Source organism: Engystomops pustulosus, chromosome 4 (genome assembly GCF_040894005.1).
Source record: "Engystomops pustulosus chromosome 4, aEngPut4.maternal, whole genome shotgun sequence".
Lineage (NCBI taxonomy): Eukaryota > Metazoa > Chordata > Amphibia > Anura > Leptodactylidae > Engystomops > Engystomops pustulosus.
This window is the reverse complement of record NC_092414.1, coordinates 205659283-205685140: the sequence shown is the minus strand read 5'-3', so window position 1 is coordinate 205685140 and position 25858 is coordinate 205659283. Positions and strand designations below refer to the sequence as shown.

At 43.3% G+C, this 25858-nt stretch overlaps 1 protein-coding gene and 1 long non-coding RNA gene across 4 annotated transcripts in view; one reads left to right on the top strand and one right to left on the bottom strand.

Annotated features, from left to right (window-relative positions):
• Nucleotides 1-6: 6 nt before the first annotated feature.
• On the top strand, nucleotides 7-2277 carry LOC140128149 (uncharacterized). The gene is made up of 2 exons (XR_011855119.1): nucleotides 7-138; nucleotides 1960-2277. It is a non-coding gene; the product is annotated as an uncharacterized lncRNA (long non-coding RNA).
• A 1227-nt stretch (nucleotides 2278-3504) lies between these two features.
• The window catches only part of ACP5 (acid phosphatase 5, tartrate resistant), a 56486-nt gene continuing 34132 nt past the window's right edge, over nucleotides 3505-25858 (bottom strand). The window contains exons 1-5 of one of the 3 annotated variants that reach the window (XM_072149602.1): nucleotides 19691-19833; nucleotides 7780-8059; nucleotides 7101-7228; nucleotides 6405-6750; nucleotides 3505-4383 (exon numbers count right to left, since the gene is read on the bottom strand). In XM_072149602.1, coding sequence (XP_072005703.1) covers nucleotides 4144-4383; nucleotides 6405-6750; nucleotides 7101-7228; nucleotides 7780-8052 — 987 coding nt within the window. In that variant the 5' untranslated portion in view covers nucleotides 8053-8059; nucleotides 19691-19833 and the 3' untranslated portion in view covers nucleotides 3505-4143. Of the gene's footprint in view, nucleotides 4384-6404; nucleotides 6751-7100; nucleotides 7229-7779; nucleotides 8060-11407; nucleotides 11564-19690; nucleotides 19834-25858 lie in introns of those variants that run through there. The other 2 variants (XM_072149601.1, XM_072149599.1) reach the window with 2 other exon arrangements.

Below are 25858 nucleotides of genomic sequence, written 5' to 3'. Positions count from 1 at the left end.
AGAGACTCGTCATTCATCGAGAGAGGATTCGAAACGTGATTGGTGGAGAGAGTGAAAAGAAAAAAACAACTTACTGTTGATTGCGTCAACTCTGTGCGTTGTTGCTACACGTGATTGGTTGCTAAGGAGGCCTAGAACGTGAGGCTGAGCTATAGGGGAACGCTGCTAATTTCTGTTGTCAGCCACAAGTCCTGCGTTTTCTGCGTTGTTTACACATTGCAAAGTGACACGTGATCACGTGCTGCGGTTACATTGGAATGACGCAACGTGTGTCCGCGGCCTGAAGGGCAGCAGACTCCATAGCTATGTTATGGTGGCCGCACATGGGTTAGAGGGAACCTACCACCACATATCTACCTATAAAGTTAGATCGGGTGGTAGGTACATCTATAGAATGTGAGGATAAAGCTTTTAAGGGCCAATCCTCACATCCCCTGTGTCTTTTGCCAACTTTTATTACTGAAATATGTAAAAAAAATTTTTAAGAGGCTCCTCCACGCACCAGTAGTCTCTCTGTCCTCCGACCAAAAATCTTCGGCGCGCAGAACAGCAGGTCCGGAGCCACTGCGCAGACGGCAGGATTCTCGGATTTTTGGTCGGAGGACAGAGAGACTACTAGGGCGTGGAGGAGCCTCTTAAGAAAATTTACATATTTCAGTAATAAAAGTTGGCAAAAGACACAGGGGATGTGAGCATTAGCCCTTAAAAGCTTTATCCTCACATTCTATAGATGTACCTACCACCCGATCTACCTTTATAGGTAGATATGTGGTGGTAGGTTCCTTTTAAAGTGTTCCACTTTACCTTATGTTTTTTTGTAATGGGAGAGGGAGGGGGCAGGATATGAGGTAATTTACCAATATCCATCTATTGATAGTTCTGCTCTGATTTCTTGATATGTAAAGTGAAGCCTCCTGTCTGTTACCTCATCAGCCAGAGATTCCTGTCCATATAATGGTCGCAGATGGAGGGTCATGTGATGCCTATATGTCCATGAGCAATCGCCCTGCCAGGCAGGACCTTAAACTTTTATTATATAAAAGGGTTAATGTAGATTTTTAGGTTTCCTTGACTGCTGCCTTCAGACACCCTGGTCTCTTCCCTAAACTGGGGAAAAATGTCAAATTTGGGGCAGAGATTCAAAAGCTCTGGGGCCAACCAGCCCCAGTTTGCTGAAGGACTGTATGCAAATGAGCCTGAGGGGCTTGTTGGTGATATATTCCTCTATGGCGGCCATCTTGGGCAAGAGAACTAAACAGATGCCATCACAGGGGGGGGGGGGGGGTATATTGCCCACTCAGCAGCTATAGAGTTAAATGTTTTAATTCAGCTATTTTTCTTACTTTACTTGTTGTTTGCCTTTCACATTATCCTTGGCATTTTTACTGTCCTTCGGCCTCTGTTTTCTTATTATTTGTTTTGGTTATCAAGAAGCTACTGGAGACCTTCTCTGTACAATCGGTAGTATAAACACGTTTGTGAACAAGGCCTGTTAATTTTCACAGAATGTGTCGGTGAATTCATTATGGCCAATAGCATTGCAGTATTCCATCTCCTTGTCACGCCCACCAATGCTCATTTTTTTTCTGTCTGTGATATTATGCATTTGAGAGATTCAACGATAGAGAAGATCTTTACATACACTAAGAGACTGTGAGTGTGTCTTGGGTTTATGTTCAAGTCCCTGGTACCAGGACAACCATGAAAGGGTTAATTTGACAGTCCGGTAAGGGCGGTTAAGCCCTAGATAAAAATCTAACAGGCTCTTATGTGTTAGGCTAGATTCACATGATGTATGCCCGTAGTACAGTGGTTATACATTGGTCCTGTGGAAAGGAGCAGGGGATGAGCACTGCTGGTTGGAGTTTCTCAGTCTAGACTCTTATTATTCGAACGTTTTCAGATTGTGTAGTGTTTGCCAGACCCGTATTCAACTTGGGTTTTTTTTTTTTATTGCAGACAAACAGATGTAGAAACGGCAATGAAGTTTATATGTTCTACGACTTTATGTTACTGCACATCACAGGCCTTTTACTTACAGCTCACTTCACTTTCCCGTCATCCACCAAGGAAAAAAGTTCAGTGAAGGACATTTCTGTACATCAAGCACCAAAAAAAGTTGTTGTCGCCCTGCGTGGCATAAGAGTTGTCACCAATTCTTCTCTCATCCGTAAGATGCAATGAGCCATTGTGCAGCTCTGCTATACTGTCCATACTGTCTGTGCCAGTCACTGCACTGCTTGCTTGTCTCCTTCAGAATACAGTTCAAACTACCTACCTCTCCTCCCTCATCTCTATCGCCCAACCCATGCTCTTCTATCATCCAGCAATTAAATATTTTCTTCTCTAAGGCCACTTGTACACTGCCGTATGGTCACCCAGCCGTAGCGTGCATATGGTAGCACGCTGGAGAGGAGGGGATGAGCGCTGCTGGCGGTAAACATGGTAAAAACTTGCTGTATCTTTCCCCCTTGCACAGTACGATGCCACATCTGTGTGTGGTCACCTTACTGCCGCCGGGCACCACGTAGACATATCTGGACATAAATTTGCGGCCAAATATACAATGCCTCTGTGATAGAGGCCTACATTTGAACCTCTCACTTCTCCAGGACTTCTCCTGGGCTGCAACAATTTTCTGGAATGCCCTACACCTTGCTCTCAATCCCCCATCTCTTCAGGCAAGCCTATCACATTCCCCAGCTACATGAAACCTTTAGGTCTCTTTCACAGGGAGTGGTCAGTGAAAAAGAGACATTTTCAGAGTTTGTTCAGTGTCTCACACGCAGATACGCGGGTGATAAGGACTCAGGACTGAGCTCCATCTTTTCTATGGCAATTGATCAGTGAAAAATCGCATTGGACTTGCGTGTGTCTCAGAGTGCAATGCGTTTTTGATGCATCTCCATAGACTTGTATGGTGCGTTTTTCACGTGCGTGACTTGCAAAAGTAGCGTATGCTGGGACCTAAACGCAGGTCTAAAAAAAAAAAATCCACAAAAAAGCCTGTCGATTACAATAGGTTGGAGTGCAGTGCTAGTCCTGCACGACACAAGCACACGGAGAACATGTGCGTGAAAAACGCAAGTGTGAAAGGGGCCCTACTCTTTTTTCACTAACCTCCACAGTGCACTTCTCCCATCCAGGTTATCCCGCAAACACTAGAAATCCAATCTACAGGCTACTCAGTGTCCTTACACGCTGTATTAGATGGTGGCTGATGGCCGGTTCAAGCAGCAGCATTTTTAAAAAAAAAATTATTCTGATCACTTGGTCACCTCCTCATAGACTGCAAGCAGGGTCCTCATTCCTATGGTTTCATCAGGGCTAGATTAAGGTTGTTGGGGGCCCCCATTGAATGTTGTCCTGACAGGGAAGAGCATATCCCTATACAAACATGCAGCAGTTTCTCATGGCAAGTTGCAGATTTTTAATAAAATGGAAAATGATCATATGCGAGGACCCAGGGAGAGGCTGGAATAATAGCAGGAATAATAAGACAAGTACATTAAACAGTTTTTATTCTGTACTGGAAAAAATTTTTTTTTAACATTTTGTAAACATTATCCCAAAGAGGGAAACAAAAATTTTGGCAACAAAAACATTAGAACTGACCAACATAAAATCAACAGAGACCAATGGGATATTGTGCGCCTGTCACCCACCAAGTCCAGGACCATCAGTCCCTAATACAAATCAGAACTGTCCAAAGCCGTGATCTAAAATCCAATAAATAACACTGATTTGTCTTCTAAACACTTAAAAAAATCTTCAAAACAGAATAACTTTGTATCAATTTAAATCAAAATTTTAGAATTTTTTACATTTTCCAAACTTGCTGCCGCCGATAGCCTAGTGGTCGAAAATGTGCGACTCTTCCATCTGTTGTGGAACTACAACTCCCACCATGGCCCTGTCAGCCATTGCCTGGGAGTTGTAGTTCCACAGCAGTTTGGGCACCACCACAGGCGTAGGCGTTGTGTACGGGGAGCATGTAAACATTACAACAGAGTGAGAAACAAACTAAAAACAAAGCTTAAAACCAACACTAAAACCATAAAACTGGCACAATGGTGACGTTTTCATTCCAGATGGCACGTAATCTAAAAATCAGCAGAGGAGACGTGTGCCCGGTGATGGAGCCTATAGACTACGTGGGTACAGGGAGGTCTGGAATAGACTTTTGCCCCCTGACTGTATATAGGTGACGTTCATTGCAGTCGGTGTGATCCGCACGTAGGCAAAGGCCCCCATGGTCTCCTGGTCACCTTGGTAAAAACGCAAGTAGCCTTCAGGAACCTCATCCTTGTGTCTCCGGGAGTGCTCCATAAAGTTTCCTGCTCCACTCAGCACATATCCGATGCCGCGGTCATCCTGCAGGTACTGGAAAAGCAGGATAGTCATGTTATATTGGTGATGTACTAGAACTAGACACTAAAAAGTGACAAGGAAAGTATTAAACCCTTTAAAGGGAACCCGTCACTTCATTTTCACATATACGGCTACTGACAGGTTCCTATAGAGCCCCATTAACTACTGTATTTTTCGGACTGTAAGATGCACCATCAATAAATGCCTGCTAAAACATCTAGGTTCATATATAATGCGCACCAGATTATAAAGCACACCTGATTATAGGGATGAATGACCAGCAGGTGGCAGACCTGTGCACAGTGAAAGGCAGTACGGTTCATATATAAGGCGCACTGGAGTATAAGGCACACGTTTGATTCTGAGAAAATCAAAGGATTTTTTGTGCGTCCTTATAGTCTGAAAAATACGGTAACTAACCTCCTTTTAGCTAAAAATCAAACTGCAAATTTAGGAAGATACATAGCACTGCTAAAGTATCCTGACTTCAGACAACTTTAAAAAGTCATAAAGGAAAACAAAATTATACATCATGTGCCCCTCTGTTGCAAAATGGTGAAAAAGGTGGCGAATCATACATCTGGGCGCCATTTAACGTTACGGGGTTCACCCCCAGAAATAACAGTTCGGGACCTTTGAGATGGGGAGATAGACAGATTTAGGATTTTATTTTTATACTACTGCTAGGGAAAGGGGGCGATTTTTAGTTTTTTTACTGTATTTGCCGACCTCTTAGGTTACTTTCACCCTTGAGCAGTGATTTTCAACCAGTGTGCCGCGGGGAAAGTTCCCCAAACTATGGTGCCCCTGTGTTTTGTTTCCTGGCAATGTGCAGCGATGCACAGTCACGGCTTCTTACAATGTAGGAGACGTGTACAATAACACATGCGCAGGCTTTGAACCTCGCGCGACAAAATGACGTCACCGAGGCCGGCGCATCATCCTGAGAGCGGAGAGACTCTCGCATTTGCCCGCCAATAATGCTGACTATATGAGCTTTTGCCTGGGTATATGAACTGTTGGCAGAACACTCAGCATATGAGCTGGTACTTGTAGTACTCCAGCAGTATACTGCATATGAGAAATACTATAGTCATGAGGCTGGAGTACTACAAGTACCAGCCCATATGCTGAGTATATGAGCCTCATGGCCATAGTACTTCTCATTGTACCCCTTTATTTTGCAGTATATGAGCCACATAATAATCAGCACCATATACTAAAAACAGGGAGAGACTGAGAACTGTTGAGGAAGAGCTTCGTGTCTTTCCACCATTCCTGCCAGGATAATCCTTTTGTGTTTATCGAAACAGGCCCAGGTTTCACACTGCGTGAGTAAAATAAATTTAGAATCTATATTATTAACTATATGTATAACATGACTGTTTTAGTGTCACTTTGTGGTATTTTGGTTGGTGGTGTGCCCCAGGATTTTCTAAGTATAAAAAGTGTGCCGCGGCTCAAAAAAGGTTGAAAAATCACTGCCCTAGAGTGTCTGATTGGGGCTTGCAGTATATGGTAGAAACAGAATCACAGACTCCAGGTTGCTCTGGCTTTGCCAGCAGGATTTAAGGTGCGGTCATACGTTCAGTTTCTCAGATGCAATTTTCATAGTCAAAAGCAGGTATGCATCATAATAGGTGAGAACAGATCACTGAGAAGCTCCTCCCCTTTTTTCCCCACTGCACTCCTGGTTTGGACATTGAAAGCTGCATCTGAAAAACAGTGTGTGAACACAGCCTTAACTGATTTCCAGGCGTTTCCTGCATTATGCTGCAAAGACCCGGTGTGTATGAGGAGGGCTTAGCACATATAACCTTTTAAGGACATATGTACCAGGTGAGAGTCCAAAAGGGAAGTTATCAGCCTCAAAGTATAGTCCCATCTGCAGGTGGTATGTTATAGAGCAGCAGTGACTGAGCAAACAGGACACTATGGACAATGTACGAGTAGAGTGTTATAGAGCAGGAGTAGCTGAGAAGATAGTAGTACAGTGATTAGGACAGTATGGACCATGTAGTGATGTCTCTTACCTGCATATTATGATCGTGGCCACATAGATAAGCGGTCACTTTGTACTTCTTCAGCAGAGGCTCGAGGTGTTTGAGGAGGCAGCTTGTAGGCCCGTGCTCCGCTATGGACCACACAGGGTAATGCCCAGCCACTAGCAGGTAATCATCCTTAGAGCTCTCCAGCTTCTTTATCAGCCAATCTAATTGTTCCTCTGCCAGTTTCGGGTTTGCCGCTCCCAATGGCTGCCCCCCTACATGGTCGTCAGAGTTCCCACACAGGACGATGGTGTCAAGCATCAGAAGCCTCACAGACACGTTGGTGCTTGGGATCTTGAAGGAAAGGTCATAGTACAAATCTGGATATATCCTGCGTGGAGGGAAAACGAAAAGGGTGTCAGCATCACTCCGCTGGGGGTTGTCCGGAATTAGGAAATATAGGTTTGTTCCCCTGTGAGTTTAATAGGGCCAGGCTGTAATACCACTTATGACCTATAAATGGCACTGTTCCTAGAAGACGACACCCAAGTTTTCCCATTAACCAGTTCAATCCCTTTAAGGCATTGAATGACAGAACACCATTTTGATACTAACTCAAAAGTCCAACTATTATAAAAGTTACTGCCCCACAATTTTTTAAAAGTGATAAAAAAAATAAAAAAAAAAAGATACAAAATCTAATATGCTCAATAGTTGTGAAGAATGCACAGATGGGATTACCAGCGAGAAGACACGTTGGTGTAGGCGATCTGGGCGCTGACGTTTCCATTGTGGTCGTGATTGCCGGCGACAACATACCAGGGGACGTTTTGAAGAGACTCTCCATCAAACACGTTCTCAAATGTTTTCTGTATGGATAGAGACAACATACAGGGTTATACAGATTTAATATTGTCCCGGGAGAGAGATATGTAATCAGGACCTTTGTGTATGTTGATAGTAGCAGCAGGACTGTGGAATATGGATTAATATTCCAGGATTGTGCACAGGGGCTGTGTCCTCACACTGCCTAGCTCTTAGCTCTCTGCAATGAGCTCCTCCTTCTGGGTGAAAGTTGTTGCAAGCTTCTGGTTGAATACTATAGCAGTCACGTGTGTGTGTGGGGGGGGGGGCCGTGTAGAAGCTCAATGAAAAAAGCTCAGTGCACAGCAGTGTGAGGACACCCCCCACAAGAGATTGGAGAGATCCACACATTCATGGTAATCACTGTAGCCTCACGTGGTTGGGACACCCCCATTCTCTAGGCAGATCCTAGTCCCAATTGTTGGATTCTCACTTGGAAACTTTACCATAATTCTGGGAATGTTATACGGAAGATGAAATTTGGAGCCAAACGTCACAGCTCAGAGTTTGGTACAGTGTGTCAGTAAGATCTTTCAATAGGTTTGCATTTCCTTACCTGGAATCGGTAATCTTTCACGTCCTTCACACCATCGTAGTAGAAGTTGTCCCCGACAGACACAATGAAGTCGGCTCCCCACTTGGCGACGGTATTGGCGAGCTCGGCGGCAACCATCAGTTCTTGCTTGGTGTTATAAGGGGGAAGGGGCAGCCCACCCCAGTCACCAATCACAGCAAAGCGAAGAGAGGGAGGATCGTCCTTCAGGGGATCCCAGAGGGTCTTCATAGTTACACATGGCAGGAGGGCCAGGAGGACAACAAGCTTCTCCATGACGGATCTGTGTGTAAAACATCAGAGGTGGGATGTCAGAAAGTTATAGAAAATTGTGAAAGTGAGCCGCTGTATCTACATTTTGAAATTCTGGTATTTTTATACAAAACAAGAAGTATGGATGAAACCCGAAAAACCGGCAGGACAATACATAGATCAGAACATGTATGATGTACATACAAAATAATAACGAGGGAAACTAAGGAACCAGGACAAGTATCGGGGGTGAAAAATTCCCAATAAAAGAATATGATGGAACTATATAAATAAAGCTTTATTGTTATTATTATAACATTTTTCTGCTGAATTATCACATTGTTACTCCAGTGCACCCGGCCCTGCTGTTATCACAGCCGGTCACATGACCCCGGGCGGGACGTCTTATCGGGCAGCTCTACAAACAGCAACATGTGACTATAAGCCTGGGTCTTAGCAAATCCTTCTCAAATACCTATTTAGGAAATGTTTAACTAGGTGGGGGCTGGGGGTGTAAAGTGACAACACTTCATTAGCAAAATTCACTGCAACTCGCTGGGCCGCATTCACAGGTTAATTCAATCAGAGCAGAGAGGAGCTTCCCATACATTAAGGGCGCGTTCACACGGTGCATTTTAAAGCGCACTGAAAACACATGCGTTTGGCTGGTTTGAAACGGTTTTTTCAGACTTTGCGGTGCGAAAAAAAAAGAACGCAGCTAGTGAACAGAGAAAGGTAAAACAGGACAACGCCATTCACACGCTGTCCAACGTTAACAAAAAAAGAAAAAAGTTTGGCTAACTTTTACACATGGAGGTTATGACTAAAGATGAGCGAATGAGATGGTCGGGTTCAGTCACCTGATCCGGACATATTGCTGCGGCTAGACAGCCATTGCCAAGGGGGCAATTACAGCCATGGCTAGTTGCTAAAATGCATCAGTTTGCTGGATTGGCTGTTTGGCCGCCAATATGTTCGAGTCGGATGTCAACTATAGGGTGCGCTCATCTCTCGCTATGACCAGGGGGGTAACTTAAGAGGGTGCAGCCTTTGGTGTCCCATAAAGGCCCTCATCCTAATATGGAGAGTCCAATACTATAAGTAACAGAGTACAGAGTAGTGGTGGGACCTGGTGCAGATTTTGCATTGGTTCCCGCTTCTTGCTATGACTGGGATCTATGGAGTCTCCCCAAATATCTCATCTACTACTTTTTATGTAACAAGAGTCACAGCACTTTGCATCTTGTGCATCTGAAATGCTACAGACTCCAGGAACAAACAAAGCCGCAGACGAACCACAATACACGTGTATAATACCGCTGCATTGTGTGACTGCATCCCACCGACTCCCCATTGTTATCAGACAATAGAGGCAAAGGGGGGGGGGGGTGGTGCAAAATAACTCACAGCTCCCAGGAATAGACACTTTATCCCATTTACACTTAGGTTGTCAACAATATAGTCACTATACATAACAAGGGGCATGGCTGATCCTCTAGGTGAAAAGACAGTGGGCGACATTTATCTTAAGGCTGGAAATGTGTGTGTGTGTTTTGTTTTTTTTTTAACTTTTGTCTGAAAAGCCGTATAAAAGTCTCAAATTGTTAAGCAATCCCCTTGCTTAGAGTCTGCCCTGGACTGGAGTTTATTTGTGCAAAAAAATTACGGCTCTTTAAGGAGATTGGGAAAAAAAAAATTGCAATTCTCCAAGACATCCATTTTGTCATCTGTTTTATCTTTAAAAAAAAAAAAAAAGGGAAAAAAACCAAAACAGGTGCAGCAGACACATTTTGGCGAAAATACCCCTGACGAAGCAAGGCTAAACACTTGGTGGGGCCACCCTTGGTCTGTATATACCTGTGTGTGTGTGTGTGTCCCTTGTCCTCTGTTATTCCTCTTGGTAATGTATAAAACTTGTTTGTAAGAAAATACCTTGACTGGTTCTGAGCACCAGACCTTCTATACAGGTTACTGTCATCTACTTATTATGTATATTTAGTTATTTGGCCGTTGGTGGGCTTTTTCTTCATATGTGGTCTTTCTCAATGGATTTGTTTTAAGTGTTCCAAAAAAAAAAAAAAAAAGTTATTTTATGCTTTCTACATTTAGGTTTTTGTTTCCTCTTTTGTGTCGTAAAGCTAAAATGTCACAAGTTTTTTTTTTTTTTTTTTTAAATACATGAAATTGTGTGTGATGCTCATATCCATGGGAAGAAAATCCACTGCCGGCACATATGCTGTATAGTAGAGAGTGATATGGAGGATACAGGGGTAGTCTGTATCACACCCAAACTATAACGTATCTAATACCGGCCTCTTCTAGTAGGGGGAAGATAGGTGACATGGGCAACTGCTCCCCCTCAATGTACGTCTTTGGGGGGATATATTGTAGATCCTCATTGCTACAGACGACTAGTTCAAGGTTTGGCCACTACTTAAAGTCTGAATCCAGCGCATTGATGTGTAAAGGAAGTTTTCCTGTTCTTGCTTTATAAAACAGATGTGCAAGTTGCCGGCTCTACAGAAGCTGCTGGTGCTGTGGTTAGTATAATTAAAGGGGAAGAGACAGCGGCAGGGGAGGACACATGTTCTTGGTGTACACATAAAGTCATGTGCTGGGGGAGGGGCAAAAAGGACATCTATAATACCTATCCATCAGTATACAGCTGATATCCTATATACACCTGCCTGGGGTAATAAAATCACTACTTGATGTTGAGGCCAATGCAATTAAACAAAATAAAACAAAAAAAACCCACACACAAACTGTCCAGGCCTACAAAAAGGAGCGATAGCAAACAACTAGGTACGTACAACTTTCTTGTTGAAATTTAAACAGAAGAAGTTCTGGGACAATACAGTGCATTAGGATAATATTGAGGGTCGAAAACCACTCACGGTATATGTAACAGTATAGAAATACTCTGCTACTTCCAGAGTTTGTATTTAATGTACTACATACATATAAATATTCCATATACAAATATACTAAATACCAAACATTCTTTACAAGCAGTCTATATATAGCAAGACACTAAATACCAACATTCTATATATAGCAAGACACTAAATACCAACATTCTATATATAGCAAGACACTAAATACCAACATTCTATATATAGCAAGACACTAAATACCAACATTCTATATATAGCAAGACACTAAATACCAACATTCTATATATAGCAAGACACTAAATACCAACATTCTATATATAGCAAGACACTAAATACCAACATTCTATATGTAAACATTCCATATATAGTACAATACTAACATTCTATAGTACCACACACACATCTACAGTAAATATAAGATGCTAACATATACACGAATACACGTGATCCTGACAATAAGCCAAGAAGCAGCCTCTCCTTACCTTCCCCTCTGCTCTGCTGTTCTCACATGAAGCCCTTTGCCCTGTTTAAAAACTTCACACAATACCTTTCCCCACACCCCTCCTGGCTCAAATTACTCAGCTTATCAGGACTGAGACACCACAACTTCCTGCAGCCTCTCGCATACTCGGACAAACCCTCTCAATTCCTCAAGAAACACACACAAAAAAAAAAAAATTTAAAACTTGATGATCCAAAAACTTGATAAAGCGCGTTCCCGCTGCGCAGTGCGCATTTTAAGGAAGCAAATAACTTGTCTGTAATGAGCGGTGATGAGCACATTACCTTGTCACAAGGAGAGGAAAGCACAGAAGCATAGAGACGACCGTGCTGCCGGGACGCTCCTTTACTGCATATTAAAGACAATTGGAGTCATTTTTTAGGTCCAAACTTCACTAAGATTGTTTTGTACTGAAGACATTTGTGGAATTTTAAGTATCTGTGATAATGTTAATAGAGCAGCTTACAATACCAGAAATGAAGAAAAATAGATTCAAACGCGTAGTACCTAAGGCCGGCGGCACACATGGCGTTTTGAACCCGTTTTTGAGCCGTTTTTAAGCAGTCCATTAAAAATGGCCCAAAAACCCTCAGGGCGCGTTCACACGTTGCGCTTTGGTTGCGTTTTCATTGCGTTTTCAAACGCATTACAACAGCTGAGATGAGGTGATTTGCCTAATTACATTACTGTTAACGCATGCGTTAACATAGCGTTAACAAATGTAAATAGTAATGTAATTAGGCAAATCACCTCTCCTCAGCTGTTGTAATGCATTTTAAAACGCAATGAAAACGCAAACAAAGCGCAACGAGTGAACGCGCCCTGAGGGCGTGTTCACGCGTTCCGCTAGCGCCGCGTTCATAACGCGACGCTAGCGCACAGGGGGCGGAGTTTGGGGCGATCGGGTTATTAATCGCATGCGTTTCCCGGGAAACGCATATGCGATCGGCCCAAGCCCCGCCCACTGTGCGCTAGCGTCGCGTTATGGACGTGACGATAGCGGAACGTGTGAACGCGCCCTGTGGGTTTTTGGGCCGTTTTTAGTTTTGCCACGCTTATTTTTTTTTTTAACCTATGCGTTTTTAACGATCTGAAAACGCATGCGTTAAAAAACGCATCCGGTTTTTAAAAACGCATGCATTTTTGTCTGGTTTTCCGAATTTGCGCAATTAAAAACGGACTAAAAAACGCATGTGTTTTTAACAATCTGAAAACGCACTAACTAAAAACGGCCCAAAAACGGCCTAAAAACGCCACGTGTGTCTTCACCCTTAGGACGTTTTGAAACCGTGCTAGGTCCATTTTTAAGCAGTCCGCAAAAAAACACATGCGTTAAAAAACGCTTGCGTTATTTGAAAATGCTTCAGTTTTTGACAGGTTTTTACCAATTATCTTAATTAAAACTGATCAAAAATTGATGCGTTTTCAAAAAACGCATGCTTTTTGAAAAAACAGATGCGCTTTTGGACTAAAAATGGGTTCAAAATGCCACGTGTGCCACCGGCTTAAGGGTGCGTTCACACAATCAGTTTTTCAGATGCAGATTTTAAAACCAAAAATAGGTGGTTTTTACTACACTCCTGGTTTGGACATCAACTTATACTCGCAACTTTTTTGGCACATTTTAATTTTGCACTAAATTTGGTACTTTTCCACTCGTCTGGCAGCGCTCACCGTGCCAGGATTTCTCCGTGTTCGTGTTGGGCCTGATGTTTATTCACAATCAAGATGTGGACATGTGAAAGTTCAGAAGGATTTGTGAGGGTGATACATCAGGCAGAAAAGTTAAATCAAACAAGTACAAAACCCAAAAAAAGACTGGAACAAATGTCCAGACTGAAGATAAATGACTGATAAATAATGACTGATAAATAACCCCCATGACACATTTGTCAGCCATATTCTCCAGCAGAACTCGTGGTCATGGCCCGGCCAATTGCGTTTGGGTTCCGTTGCCAAATAGAATAAAAACGTGTCGCCAGGAAAGGAGAGGATTTATTAATTTTTTCGTATTCCAGTATTATTATGTTTTATGGGGTCTCCAGTATTATTATGTTTTATGGGGTCTCCAGTATTATTATGTTTTATGGGGTCTCCAGTATTATTATGTTTTATGGGGTCTCCAGTATTGTGAGTTTGCCCTATTACAGAGTACAGGCGGTCCCCTACTTAAGAACACCCGACTTACAGACAACCCCTAGTTACAAACGGACCTCTGGATGTTGGTAATTTATTGTACTTTAGTCGTAGGCTACAATGATCAGCTGTAACAGTTATCACGGGTGTCTGTAATGAAGCTTTATTGTTAATCCTGGTTCTGACGACAATCCAACATTTTTAAAATCCAATTGTCATAGAGACCAAAAAATATTGCCTGGGGTTACAATAATAAAGTATTCAGTTCCGACAAACCTACAGAACCAATCTTGTACGTAACCCCTGTACTTAGATCACAAATAGAACAGACATTTATATCAAATTTACAATGTTTTATGAATTATAATATGTTTCTGGAGTCAGAGCCGGTCCGTTTTATCACAACTCTTACACCACAGTCTACGCCGGCAGGTTATCATATATCAGTAGGCCATAGGGCGGTTCCCCATGTGGCTAGTGCAATGGGGTTGTGCCTCGGGCCGAATGCATTTGCATTTGAAGTGAAAGACATACAATCGGTAAACAATCGCATGCATTTCACTGGAAACGCTGGGGCCAAGGCACAGCCCCCTGCACTTGTATGCGCAGCGTGTAACGCACCCTATAAGACTGAGGGTGCACTCACATGATGCGTTGTGTCACGTTTTCTGATGCGTTTTTGATGCATTACAAAGGCTTCAGCCCGGATCACATGCTGAGGTTACATTGTGTTTTAGCAAATGCAGTGAAGACTGAAGCCTTTGGAATGCGTCAAAAAACGGATCAAAAATGGGACGCAATGCATCGTGTGAAAGCGCCATGAGGCCAAACAGGACGGTCGGCTGCTGCAAATCGGTTGTGAGTTTGTAGGAAAATCCAAATTTACAACTTCATCCCTTTTGAAACTTTCAGCCCTGAAAACAAAAATAAACAGGAGAACATATGGAGGCCGCATGTGCTTGGATTTCCACTGTACAGTTCTCTAGAGCCCTGTAACTAAAAAGGCAAGAAAATGCTGACCTTATGCAGCGGATCCTCTCCTCCCCCTCCACCATTTGTGGCCCTGACAGCTCCAAATAGCTGGAGGTTCCTGCAGAGTCGCAGTGTTTCGGGTTTCATATTTAGGTATTTAGGGAAGAGACAATGAGAAGGAGATGCACAAACTTCACATTATACTTTCTGTACCTTGTACTTTTATATTATATTTTTCATCCCTTGAGGTTGTTGGAAATTTTATAAGAGCAATTTAACTCCCCTTTGGGTGTGGTCGAATGCGTCGCTGACAGGCCTATGCCCAAACCCATGCGTTCCCACTTTTGATGTCCCCCTTTCTGTGGTGAAAATCGACAGTATGGATTGTGGATTGCTGCCGGACTGCAGATATTGGGCACATTCAGTCCCATTTGGGTTGGTTGGACACTTGATCGTTGTCGGTCCATAAATCCAGCACCACAGGTTAGTCATACTTCACAGACCGACCATGGAGCATAGGTAGGGACTCCGTACATTATGGTGATATAGAGTCTCTTCTTCCTCGATGCACTTTGGTCCGAGGAGCGCACGATCCTTGATTCACAGGCCGATGATCGGGTTCCGGATTTAAAGAAATCTGTTGAACAACCCATTATCTTCTTTCTTGAGGATCGATAGGCTTTCTGATGAAAATGTGCCTCTGCGGGGTGCAGATAACTTGTGCTCTTTAAAGGGGCTCACCAAATTTTACCCCACTAAACTAGCAGAGCCCTCGGGTAGCGTAGGAAATTTCCTTTCTAGAATTCCCTATTTTCTGTGAAATCTCACTCATTGATCTATTAAAAATCTCTTTCCGAAGTCATGTGACAATGAGCACAGAAGAGTCATCTTGCCTGAGAGGAGTCAAGTTTAGAGGCTTCAGGGGAAGCACCACTTCAGACCCCCCTATCTTTGGTTCTTTAGTTCCGAGAAACGTGTTTGGTGTCATATTAAAAATAAGAATCTCATTTTTCATATCTTGTGGCTGTGTGAGCAACAAAACCTAAGATCCAGGCAGGTAAATAAATAGGGTGGAACTAAATCTTTATCCAGCTATTTATTTAATATCTTTAATATGACACACAGGGGGAATTTATTAACGCAGTTGTGCCTGAGCCACATTGTTAAATTCCCCCCATACTTTTAGGCGCTATAAAGCCGAAGATACCGGCGTCGGAAGTGAAATTCCTTCTGCAGCCTCTAAACTTGACTCTTCTCTGCTCATTGTCACATGACAGGTAGGACTGGTAGTTTAATGTGTTAACATCTGGGGCCTGGTTTCAGCTATTGTCTTCTTATTGTCAGCTAACAAACTCAATGAACTGTGCAGAAGTTACAAGGAGAACAATTGCCTGTAACGTGACTAATTATTACCTCTCATAGGTAAGAGGTCAGGATGACATAACGTGTGCGTTGCTCATTATTTGTGAACACTAAATAATACAGATAAGAAGAAGAGGAAGGACGGGGCTTCATAAGTTCACAAATCCAATTTTTCTTTTTGAATATTGCTTTATATTTTGCTATGCTTAACCCCTTAAGGACGCAGGGTTTTTCCGCTCATTTCTCGCTCTCCAACTTCAGAAATCCATAACTTCTTCATTTTTACGTGTACAGACCTGTGTGAGGGCTTATTTTGTGCGTAACAAATTTTACTTTCCCGTAATGTTATTTATTTTAACATGCCGTGTACTGCGAAGCTGAAAAAAAATTCCAAATGTGGAAAAATTGAAAAAAAAAACGCACGTGGGCTCAGTTTTTTCGACTTTGACTGTGCACTCTAAACAACACCTCAGCTTTATTCTTTGGTTCGGTGCGATCGCGGTGATAACAAATTTATATAGGTTTTATTGTGTTTTAATACATTTTCAAAAATTAAACGAATGTGTACAAAAAAGAAAAAAAATTTTGCCATCTTCTGACGCTAATAACTTTTTCATACTTTGGCGCACAGAGATGTGTGAAGGGTCATTTTTTGAGAAATGAGCCGACGTTTTCATTGCTACCGTTCTGAGGTCTGTGCGACATTTTGATAATTTTTTATTTCATTTTTTATGTGATGTAAAAAGGTGTAAAAGTCGCATTTCGGACATTTGGGCACCATTTCTCGTCTCGGAGGTCACCGCCGCCCGTAACCGTTTTTATATTTTGATAGATCGGGCATTTTGGGACGCGGCGATACCTAATATGTTTGTGATTTTTACTGTTTATTATGTTTTATATCAGTTCTAGGGAAAGGGGGGTGATTTGAATTTTTTATATTTTATTCATTTTTTTTATTTTTTAACCTTTTTTTTTCTTTTTTTTCCCACTATTTCTTAGACCATCTAGGATACATTAACCCTAGATGGTCAGATCGCTCCTACCATATACTGCAATACTTCTGTATTGCAATATATGGCATTTTTGCAGCACATTCATTCAACGAATCTCCAGAAGCCATGTAGCCTCGTGTCAAACGAAGACTCGAGGCTACCATGGCAACCGATCGCCGCCCCCCGATGACGTTCGGGGGCGCGGCGATCGTAATAAAGATGGCGGCTTTGCCGGCGGCAATGAAAAGGTTAAAAGCCGCGATCGGTGCAAGCACCGACCGCGGTTATTAGCGGTGGGGGTTTTCTGCCCATAGAGCTTCGGCGCAGAGCGTTAAGGGGTTAATGGTAAGCATCACATTAATCCTTAGTGTCAGGATCAGGGGTAGTAGACCCACTGGACCACCGCGGATGATGACATAAGCCGACACCTGGGAGCGGAGTCTAAGTGGTATCCAGTTTTCACCAGAGCCGCCGTAATGCAGGTTGGACTTGTTGCGTGATACCACCAGGTCGCTCCACAGGCGCGACTTTGTCCGTGGTGGTGGCCAAGGCGAAGTACAGAGTCGTAGTTGAGGACAGGCAGGAGGTCAGGACAGGTAGCACAGGATCAGAGTCAGGAGCAAGGCAAAAGGTCAAGGCAGGCAGCAGAGGAGCGTAGTCAGGAAAAGAACTGGGGTCACAACGGGAAATCACAATACAGGCACGTAGCTTACAAGAAAGCTTTCTCTATGGTACAAGGCACGAAGATCCGGCAGGGGATGCAGGAAGGGGCCGGGGATTTAATTGGGAAGGCGGTCAGCCAGCACCAATCATTGTTGCGCTGGTCCTTTAAATGTTAGATGGCCTGGCGTGCACGTCCCCGCTAGGAGACAGTCGAGGTAAGTGAAGCTGCCGATCCCCATGGGCACAGGGAGCACACGAAATCCCAAAATCCCAACACCATGAAGGACATGAAAGGCATATTCCTTACACACATAATGTGGGGTTCAAGGGGTTCCACACTCCAAAACATACTGGTAGGTTGATGAGCCCCATTGGGGACAGGGACCGATTTTGCCAGCTCTGTGCAGCGCTGTGTAATTTCTGTGTGCTATGTAAATAAAGGAATTATTATTATTGGGATTATTCTCCACTTTAGACCCTTTTCCTCCTTACTTGTGCAACATCCCCCTCGCCTCGCCTTTTCTTGGGGCCTGGAGGCGGCCGGGGCTCAGAATACCGGAGTGGCTGGCGGTTGAGGCCTAGGCACACTAGTGTTATGCTTCTTGGTATGGGGACCGGAGGGCTGTCCGGCAGGTCACTAGCAGGTGGTATATGCAAGAAATATGGAGGGAGAGGCTGATGTACTGGTTCGGCACGGCCGGCATGGGACGCTGCTGCTCACCTGCTTCAAGCCTGAACCGTCACTGGTAGAATTGAAATCCAGTGCAGCCGGCCGCCAGATACATGAGGAGGCACCGGCGTATAATCTCCCACATTGTCTATGAAAGTATCGGAGAACGCCGAGCACTGCTTAACCTGCTGCTTCATTAAACTAGTGATAACAGGACCTACAATCTTGGGATCGCTGGGGGTCCTAGAAATCTGACATAACGCGGAGAGGGGATAACAATCAAACTTGGTACAACTCATTTGACTCTACTTAAATGACAAAAGGGTTGTATAGTGATGTCATGTAGTGATGGTCAATTGGGGGGATTTACTGTCCTACAGATACTAACAAAAGGCTAAAGAAATCCGTGAATATTACATGGAAATTGAATGAATCCGCCAATCTAGCTGTTTTTTGGTTGAATACAATGTGTAATGAAAAACATCTCCTCTCCTAGTGTGTAGTATTGTAGCCGAGCTCCTATCATGTCTATATAACTGAGCTGCAGTACCGGCATCAACCATGGTCTGGTGGGGCACTGTTTTTGGAAGTAGCATGTTTTCCCATTCCTTGCTAGACATTTCTGGAAATGTTTACAGCTTTGACATGTGCCCTATTTTCAAAATTGCATTAAGGGGTAAATAGGGAGAGGCACTTTCATGCAATTCTGATTCAAAGTGAAACATTTTATAAAAATGGATAGAAATTGACTGGCAAAAAATGTCCCGTAAAGAGAAAATAATTTGCTTCACATCTCCTAAATGTAATAGATAAACCTGTGTAAAGTTCAAAGATGCCTCATAGTCATAGGGTCACATGAATAAATCATCATAAAATCCCTAAAACTGAAATAACCAAAGATCTGCTTTTTAGTTACAATTTTTAACCCCTTACCGACGCTGAGCTCTCTCCATAGCTGGTAAGTCTTTCCTGCATATTGCAGCAAATACTTACCAGAAACACCTGTGAATCAGTGCTAGCACAGCGCCCACCTTGGTGAAGATCGTCGCACCACGTGACGTCATCGGGGGGCATTGATCAGTCTTCCGAAGACCCAAGGCTGTCTGGTTTTAACCCAGTGATTTAGCATATTGTAATGAATGAGGAGGAAAATCCCCATAAAACTCAATATATGACAGATATCAGAGAGCAAGTGTGCTCTTTAATTGTTTTGGATGGGAGAGAGTTAATAATATGGACATTAGTTCATGTGATCTCTTTCCAAAATGTAACTACAGATAAAGTCAATATTCAATTTATCTGTGATATATAGTTTATATTCATGGGACCCACTGCAAAACCGCTGGCCCCCGTGATGTAGAACAAGTTACAACCCTATGGCCCACTGAAGCCACTGATTGGTCGCAATGGGCCCCGTCATCACTAATACTTCTCGCATGAGGAGCTACTCTTTATTTTTATCTCTTACCTTTGCCTCGAGGAGCCTATGGAAAGTTTTCAGAGAGAACCCTTGGATAGCAGTTTGGGGTTGTTATAAGTGCAGGATCTGTACATATGTGACATAGAGCTGCACTTCCTCAGCACTTCTGTATGAAATGTCATGTAACAGTATCAGTATGAGGAACTGAAATAAGAAAAACACATACAATAAGATAAACATCTTAGTGTTGGTGCACTCTGTCGCAGTAGTGCTGGGAGCGCCACAATTCATGAATAAGGTTCACCCTGCGCACTTCACAGATTTAGATAAATGTGTGCCAATGTCATTAATCACAAAGCCGAGCTTAAATAGTTAGATTTTTTTTTAATCACAAATTTTTATCGTCTTTTTAAAGCAGGCGGAGTTATCTCCAAGATGGCCGCCATCTACAACTACAACTCCCATGATCCCTCAGTTGTCTGTAACTCCTCCTCCCTCTTATGCTCTGCTTCCATTACCATAGTGATGATGTGTGTAACCTTCATCACTGCACATTGCCTCACTCAGATGACGTCTCACCACAACACAGGCCGTACTGGATGCACTGCAACCAACCGACTACAGCCAAACATAGTGGTGATCACATGACCTGCCCAGGCAGGTGCTGAGAAAAGAAAAAAACAAAAAACGACAGTAAGAGAGGACTGCGCCTCGTGTGATAACATTTGAGGAATACGTTAGTATCCAGGTAAGTAATGATGGGTGCTTAGCTGGTGACCACTTGTAAAGGGTCAGGTTCCCTACTGGCCAGTGTGGGTAACTTCCCTTACTTGAAGGTAACTTCAGCATCTCCCAGGAACTCCAATAACCGGTAACCAAAAGGAACCATAAACAAAAGTATACGAAAAGAGAAAGGGGTGGAGCTTAAAGGGTGTGCTTGTAGGGCGTCCTCATCATAAAACTGATTCCATACTTAAATCTACTCATTTTATTTATAACAAAATTTTATTTATAACGACTTATCTTGTCATTATAGATATGTAAAATGAGTCGGTTCTATATTACATGTTAGATTCTATTTGAGTGTGAATTATGCTTATTCCTGGAATAGTCCTATAAACTGGTAGCACTCACTGGTCTCTACTAGAAAACAATCATTTTCAGGTGAAGTATTTCTATAGACATCAGTTTCTTGGCAAATGCAACTTTCTTTCCCACATCTAGTGCTGGCTATTCGGTATATATAAGATAGCTGGCATAGGAGGAGTCATCACTTACCTACTGTGCCACCATAAACATTATATTATTAGTGGATGCAATATGTAATATGTATGGTTATCATATGTATTTCTATATCTATCTGTATTACTAGTCTCATACTAGTAGGAATGTCCACGAAGCGTCAAAAACATTGAAGACCTCCTGTATGAACGGGAAAAAATCTTCTGTTTGTGGACTCGTCTATGCCCTATTCACTGTGGTGAATCAGAGTTTAGGTAGAGAACAGTTGATAAGAAGGAACTACAGGCCCACGAAGAGCAGAAGGAGGAGACAAAAGCACAGCGGTCCAGCCCTGTCCAGCAAGGGTTGCAAAAGTGATGGAAAGCTGTTCCATCAACTTCTGGGGGCGGCGTCCAGCAACTCCTTTATATACCTTCCCAGACCCATTACACCTTGCTGGTTTTGCTAGAGTGATGGATGGCTGTTTCATCACCTTCTAGAGGTGTCGTCCAGCAACTCCTTTATATATCTTTCCAGTCCCTTTACACTTTGCTGGTTCTACTAGTTTTCTTATAGCATTCCTTATTGCTGATTGGTATTGCTTTGCTATTCTGTGTATCCAACCTCCGCCACGTTTACTCAACCTCGCTCTGATGATTTGATTCTTTACATTTGCTGCCATCTTGGTTTTGACACGGTTCTGTCTGACTCCGCTTGTTTGTCCGTACCTGTTGTTTGTCCCTCTGTGTCGTGTCTCTCCCGGGATGTCACCGCTTTCCTCGACTCTGATTTGTGTCTTTGCCTTCACGAATTTCTGTGTCCTAGTGTGAACACTGGTCTGTCTCTTACTTACCAGGGTGGCTTATTTGCTTTAGGCAGTAGTCTGCATTAGGTTGCCACCGCTCACTCAGTCTGGTGATACTGCTGCGTATACAAACAAAGCACTAACGCCCAGGGGCCGGACTCGGCCAATAGTAAATGTGTTTCCCTAGAAACGCATATGCGATTTGGCCGAGACCCAACCGCGGATGTTTGCACTGCGTTTGTAAATACAACTCTAGAGCCACCTGTATCTGCTCTCTTAATCTGCGACAATCAGTGGGTAAGCGTTACTAAATGCGTCCAATTTCCCTGCAGCGCCACAGCTGGAGAAGTTGAGTACTACACAGTGTCCACCCACATCAATGATTTGGTCAGGTGGTCCGGTGTGAGAGCTCTTTGTAACCATTCTCTACTTCGCTCAAGAGATGAGAATTCTAAAAAAGTTACAAATTTATGAAAAGTTATTTCTAAACTGGCTCCTTCCTTTCCATGTTGTTTACATGCTGGCTGCAGTCTATTACAGGCTCTATTGTATTTGCATTGTTATATTAGTTGTATGTGCACTGCTCAGGAGTCTCTGCTTTATGTGTGTGCAGGGAGTTTGACCTATTGTAAGCTGATAACTCAGGACAAACAGATAAGAGTGAGGCTGATATCTGATATGCGAGGGATAAAATTGTGGAATGAGTCCCACAGCGCAGCGTAAACTACAAATCTTCAGACTTCAGATTTACAGTCAGTAGCAGTTTTGTGAAAACGTACCACCAATCACGTTGTCACCAATCCCTTCTTGTTAGAAGAGATCTACCACACCCTGACTCCGCCACACATAGAGCTAGCAATGTGGGGGGCATTTTATAAGCTTCCCACATGTACCTTTACTGTTTTCCTGCAATCGGGGCGGGCTTTAGGGGGCGGCAAACTGGGCATTTGCCAGGGCCCCCTGTCTTAAAAGAGATTGTAACTGTTCATCACATAGTTTTGTTTTTGGGCCCCACTTTTAGTTTTGCCCATGGTCCCACTTTGTCTAAAGCCGGCCCTGCCTACAATCTAGAAGTTTTTTATAACTGCAGATTAGCTTCTCATCGCACCAGGTGTGTCTCCAGCCAAGTGATCAATTAGATCCTATGTTCCAAAAAGTGAATTTGATAAGTTGTCTAAGATACACTTATAAGAAATAGGACTTATTCTAAGACTTCTTCCCGCCTGCGATAAGGACATGTAGGGCCACATGTGTCATTGTACTTCTGCTGCCTCTTTTCAAAGTTGCCTGCTGTCGGTACTTGTGTGTTATGTACAGTATCTCAGTTTGAGAAAAGTAAGGACAAGTGGGGTTTGTTTTTGGAGGTGCACGTTTGCATGTTGTTTTTTTTTGCGACTTTTTAGACACGTATGGATGTTGAACATGGGTGCACCTAAAAACCTCTAAAAAATAGGGGGTGAAAACATCAAAGATACATTAGGAACACGGCACCAGACGCACACACAGCAAGTGCTCTCAAAAAGGCACCAAAAATGTTAAAAAATGTGCAAAAAAAACAAGTCAATATAAAGACTATTTGAATTAATCTTTTATTTCCCCCCCAGGGAACATTCCCTAAAGTCTGTAATTGAAGGAAACCTTATCTATTTTTAAGTGATTGGTAGTGGTCAGTAAATGATTGAGGAGCTATGTAAGAAGATCATTTTTGTTCTTGGACTGATGAAGAAATGCTGACTTTTGGTGTCAGTGACATAAAACTGGAAGACATTTGTCATATGTTGGCGCATCATGTGATGTAAGCCCCACCCTTCTGCCGCTCCGGCCTCTTGATGTCTCCAGCACTGGCGTACAATTCCACCTTGTGCAGGGCGGGCGCAGGCTATAGCATGTATGCAGCTGTGGTAGCCCATGGTGGCCCCACCGGACATGTCCCCTTCACACTCCTCTACCACTTTGCATAAAGGTGGAAATGGGGAAATAATAGCAATGCCTTGTGGTTCTCAAGGAATTGTGACTATTTCAGGTCATACAAGTCCTGATAAATTCTCCCCCACTTATCCAGTATCCTGAAGAACTTTAAGGAAAACTTCATCAATTTTGAAGAAGTGAATATCTGTGTTCATCTTGCTGGTGGATTTCGTGGTCCATGAAAGTGAGTGAGTGAGCCATGCATGTTGAGGTAAGTGGATGCATTCAAATCACCATTGACGTGATGACTTTGTGGTCTTGTCTACGACAACTCGTCACTAGATTATGGGAGGTACAGGCAGTCCCCGGGTTACATACATGATCGGTTCTGTAGGTTTGTTCTTAAGTTGAATTTGTATGTAAGTCGGAACTGTATATTTTATAATTATAACTCCAGCCAAAATTTTTTGGGTCTCTGTGACAATTGGATTTTAAAACTGTTGGGTTGTCATGAGAATGGGGATTAACAGTAAAACTTCATAGCAGACACCTCTAATAAGTGTTACAACTGATTATTGTAGCCTGGGACTAAAATACAGGAAATTACCAAAATCCAGAGGTCCGTTTGTAACTAGGGGTCGTATGTAAGTCGGGTGTTCTAAAGTAGGGGACTGCCTGCATAGGCAACCAAGGAGTTTTTTTCCGTAGAAGATAGTAATTTGTGGTCTCTATCTCCCTCTGCTGGATAGCTAGAAAATAACTAAGAACAATAACATATTCATGAAGATTTGCACAATGGTTTCATTTTGTATATTTCACAATATCTGTTGCCGATTTCTTTTGCAAATATAAAAAAAAATCATCAGTTTGGAAAAATATTTTCTTTTCCTTTGAATGCTTTTATTGTTACAATGTAACTCCACTTTCATCAACATTCTGCTGGTTGCCCTTGGAAACGGACAGTTGCCCCCGCTGTCAATCATAATCCGATAGCGCTACAATTTAGCGCCAATGATAAGGTATTGAGACATGAACGGAGTTGAAAATGTCACATAAAGAACATTAAATTAGGAATTCTTAACATTTTATGTTAATTTTAACATTAAAGGGGCTGTCTGGGATCAGGTGTCTCTTCAGGTTCTTGGGGGAGGAGGTAAGTTGTGTTATAAAAATATCCAATGTGCTGTACTCCTTCTACCTGCATCTCTATATAGAGGCTCGGCTGTGACATGTTAACAGGAGCGCACTCACTGCAGCCAAACTTTCAAGAAAATTAGCAAAAAGCATAAGTACAAGTGTATAATAGTAACCTTGTAATATTTCTAATTGGCAAGTGCTCCTTTCTACACATTCTTTGTCACTTATCATCCTCCCCATGCTCTAATCTGCTTTTCACTCAGAAATTTCGGCTAAATTACATCTTTCAAGTGTCACGGATGACCCCGCAATCCATGTCTCGGATTGCGGGGGCACCTGTGCTGCGCGGTGCCCCTGCTCCCCCCGCCTGTACTCACCTCTCCCGGCTCCACGTGGCTCCACCGTGGTCCCGTCCAGGCCGCGGGCCTGCTCCCTGGCTAGGCCGGGCGCTCCCGCTGTTAGGGCGACGCGCGGCGACTCTCCAGGAACATAATAGGCCAGCTTCCCTCTTTATTGGCGCTGGCTACTACCGGGCTCCTATATATCCTGGCGGCTCCCAGCATCCCCTGCTGGAACTTCAAGTCATTCTACTGAAGTGAAAGCCTCCTGTGTGTTCCTGTGGTATTCCCGTGGTCCTGTGGCATTCCTGTGTTCCTGTGGTGTTCCTGTGCCGGTCCTGTGTTCCAGTGGCAGTCCTGTACTCCTGTGGCAGTCTGGTATCCCAGTGGCCATCTTGAGGTCCTGCCATGCCGAGGTCCTGCCATGCCGAGGTCCTGCCATCCCGAGGTCCTGATTTCCCGAGGTCTTGACATCCCGAGGACCTGCCTTGGCTGTCAACGCGGGCCTAGTCTTCCCGCCGCAGTAAGACCAACCCGCTTTGCGGCAAGCTCTGGTGAAGACAAGTGGCCAGCTGCAGCTGGTACCATCATCTCCCGCGGTGGTCCAGGGAATCCACAGACTTTAGCCTCAAGAGACTCTCCCGCACCCCCGTGTGTCATATCAAGTAAGATAGACAGAAGCTCATTGAAGTGTAAGATTAAATAGAAGTCTACAAAGTAGGGAGGGGGACAGTGAGCCAGCAGCCAGGTCTAGACCAAGGATCTCAGATATAAATGGGAACTGATGAAAATGGTAGCCTTGTCCTA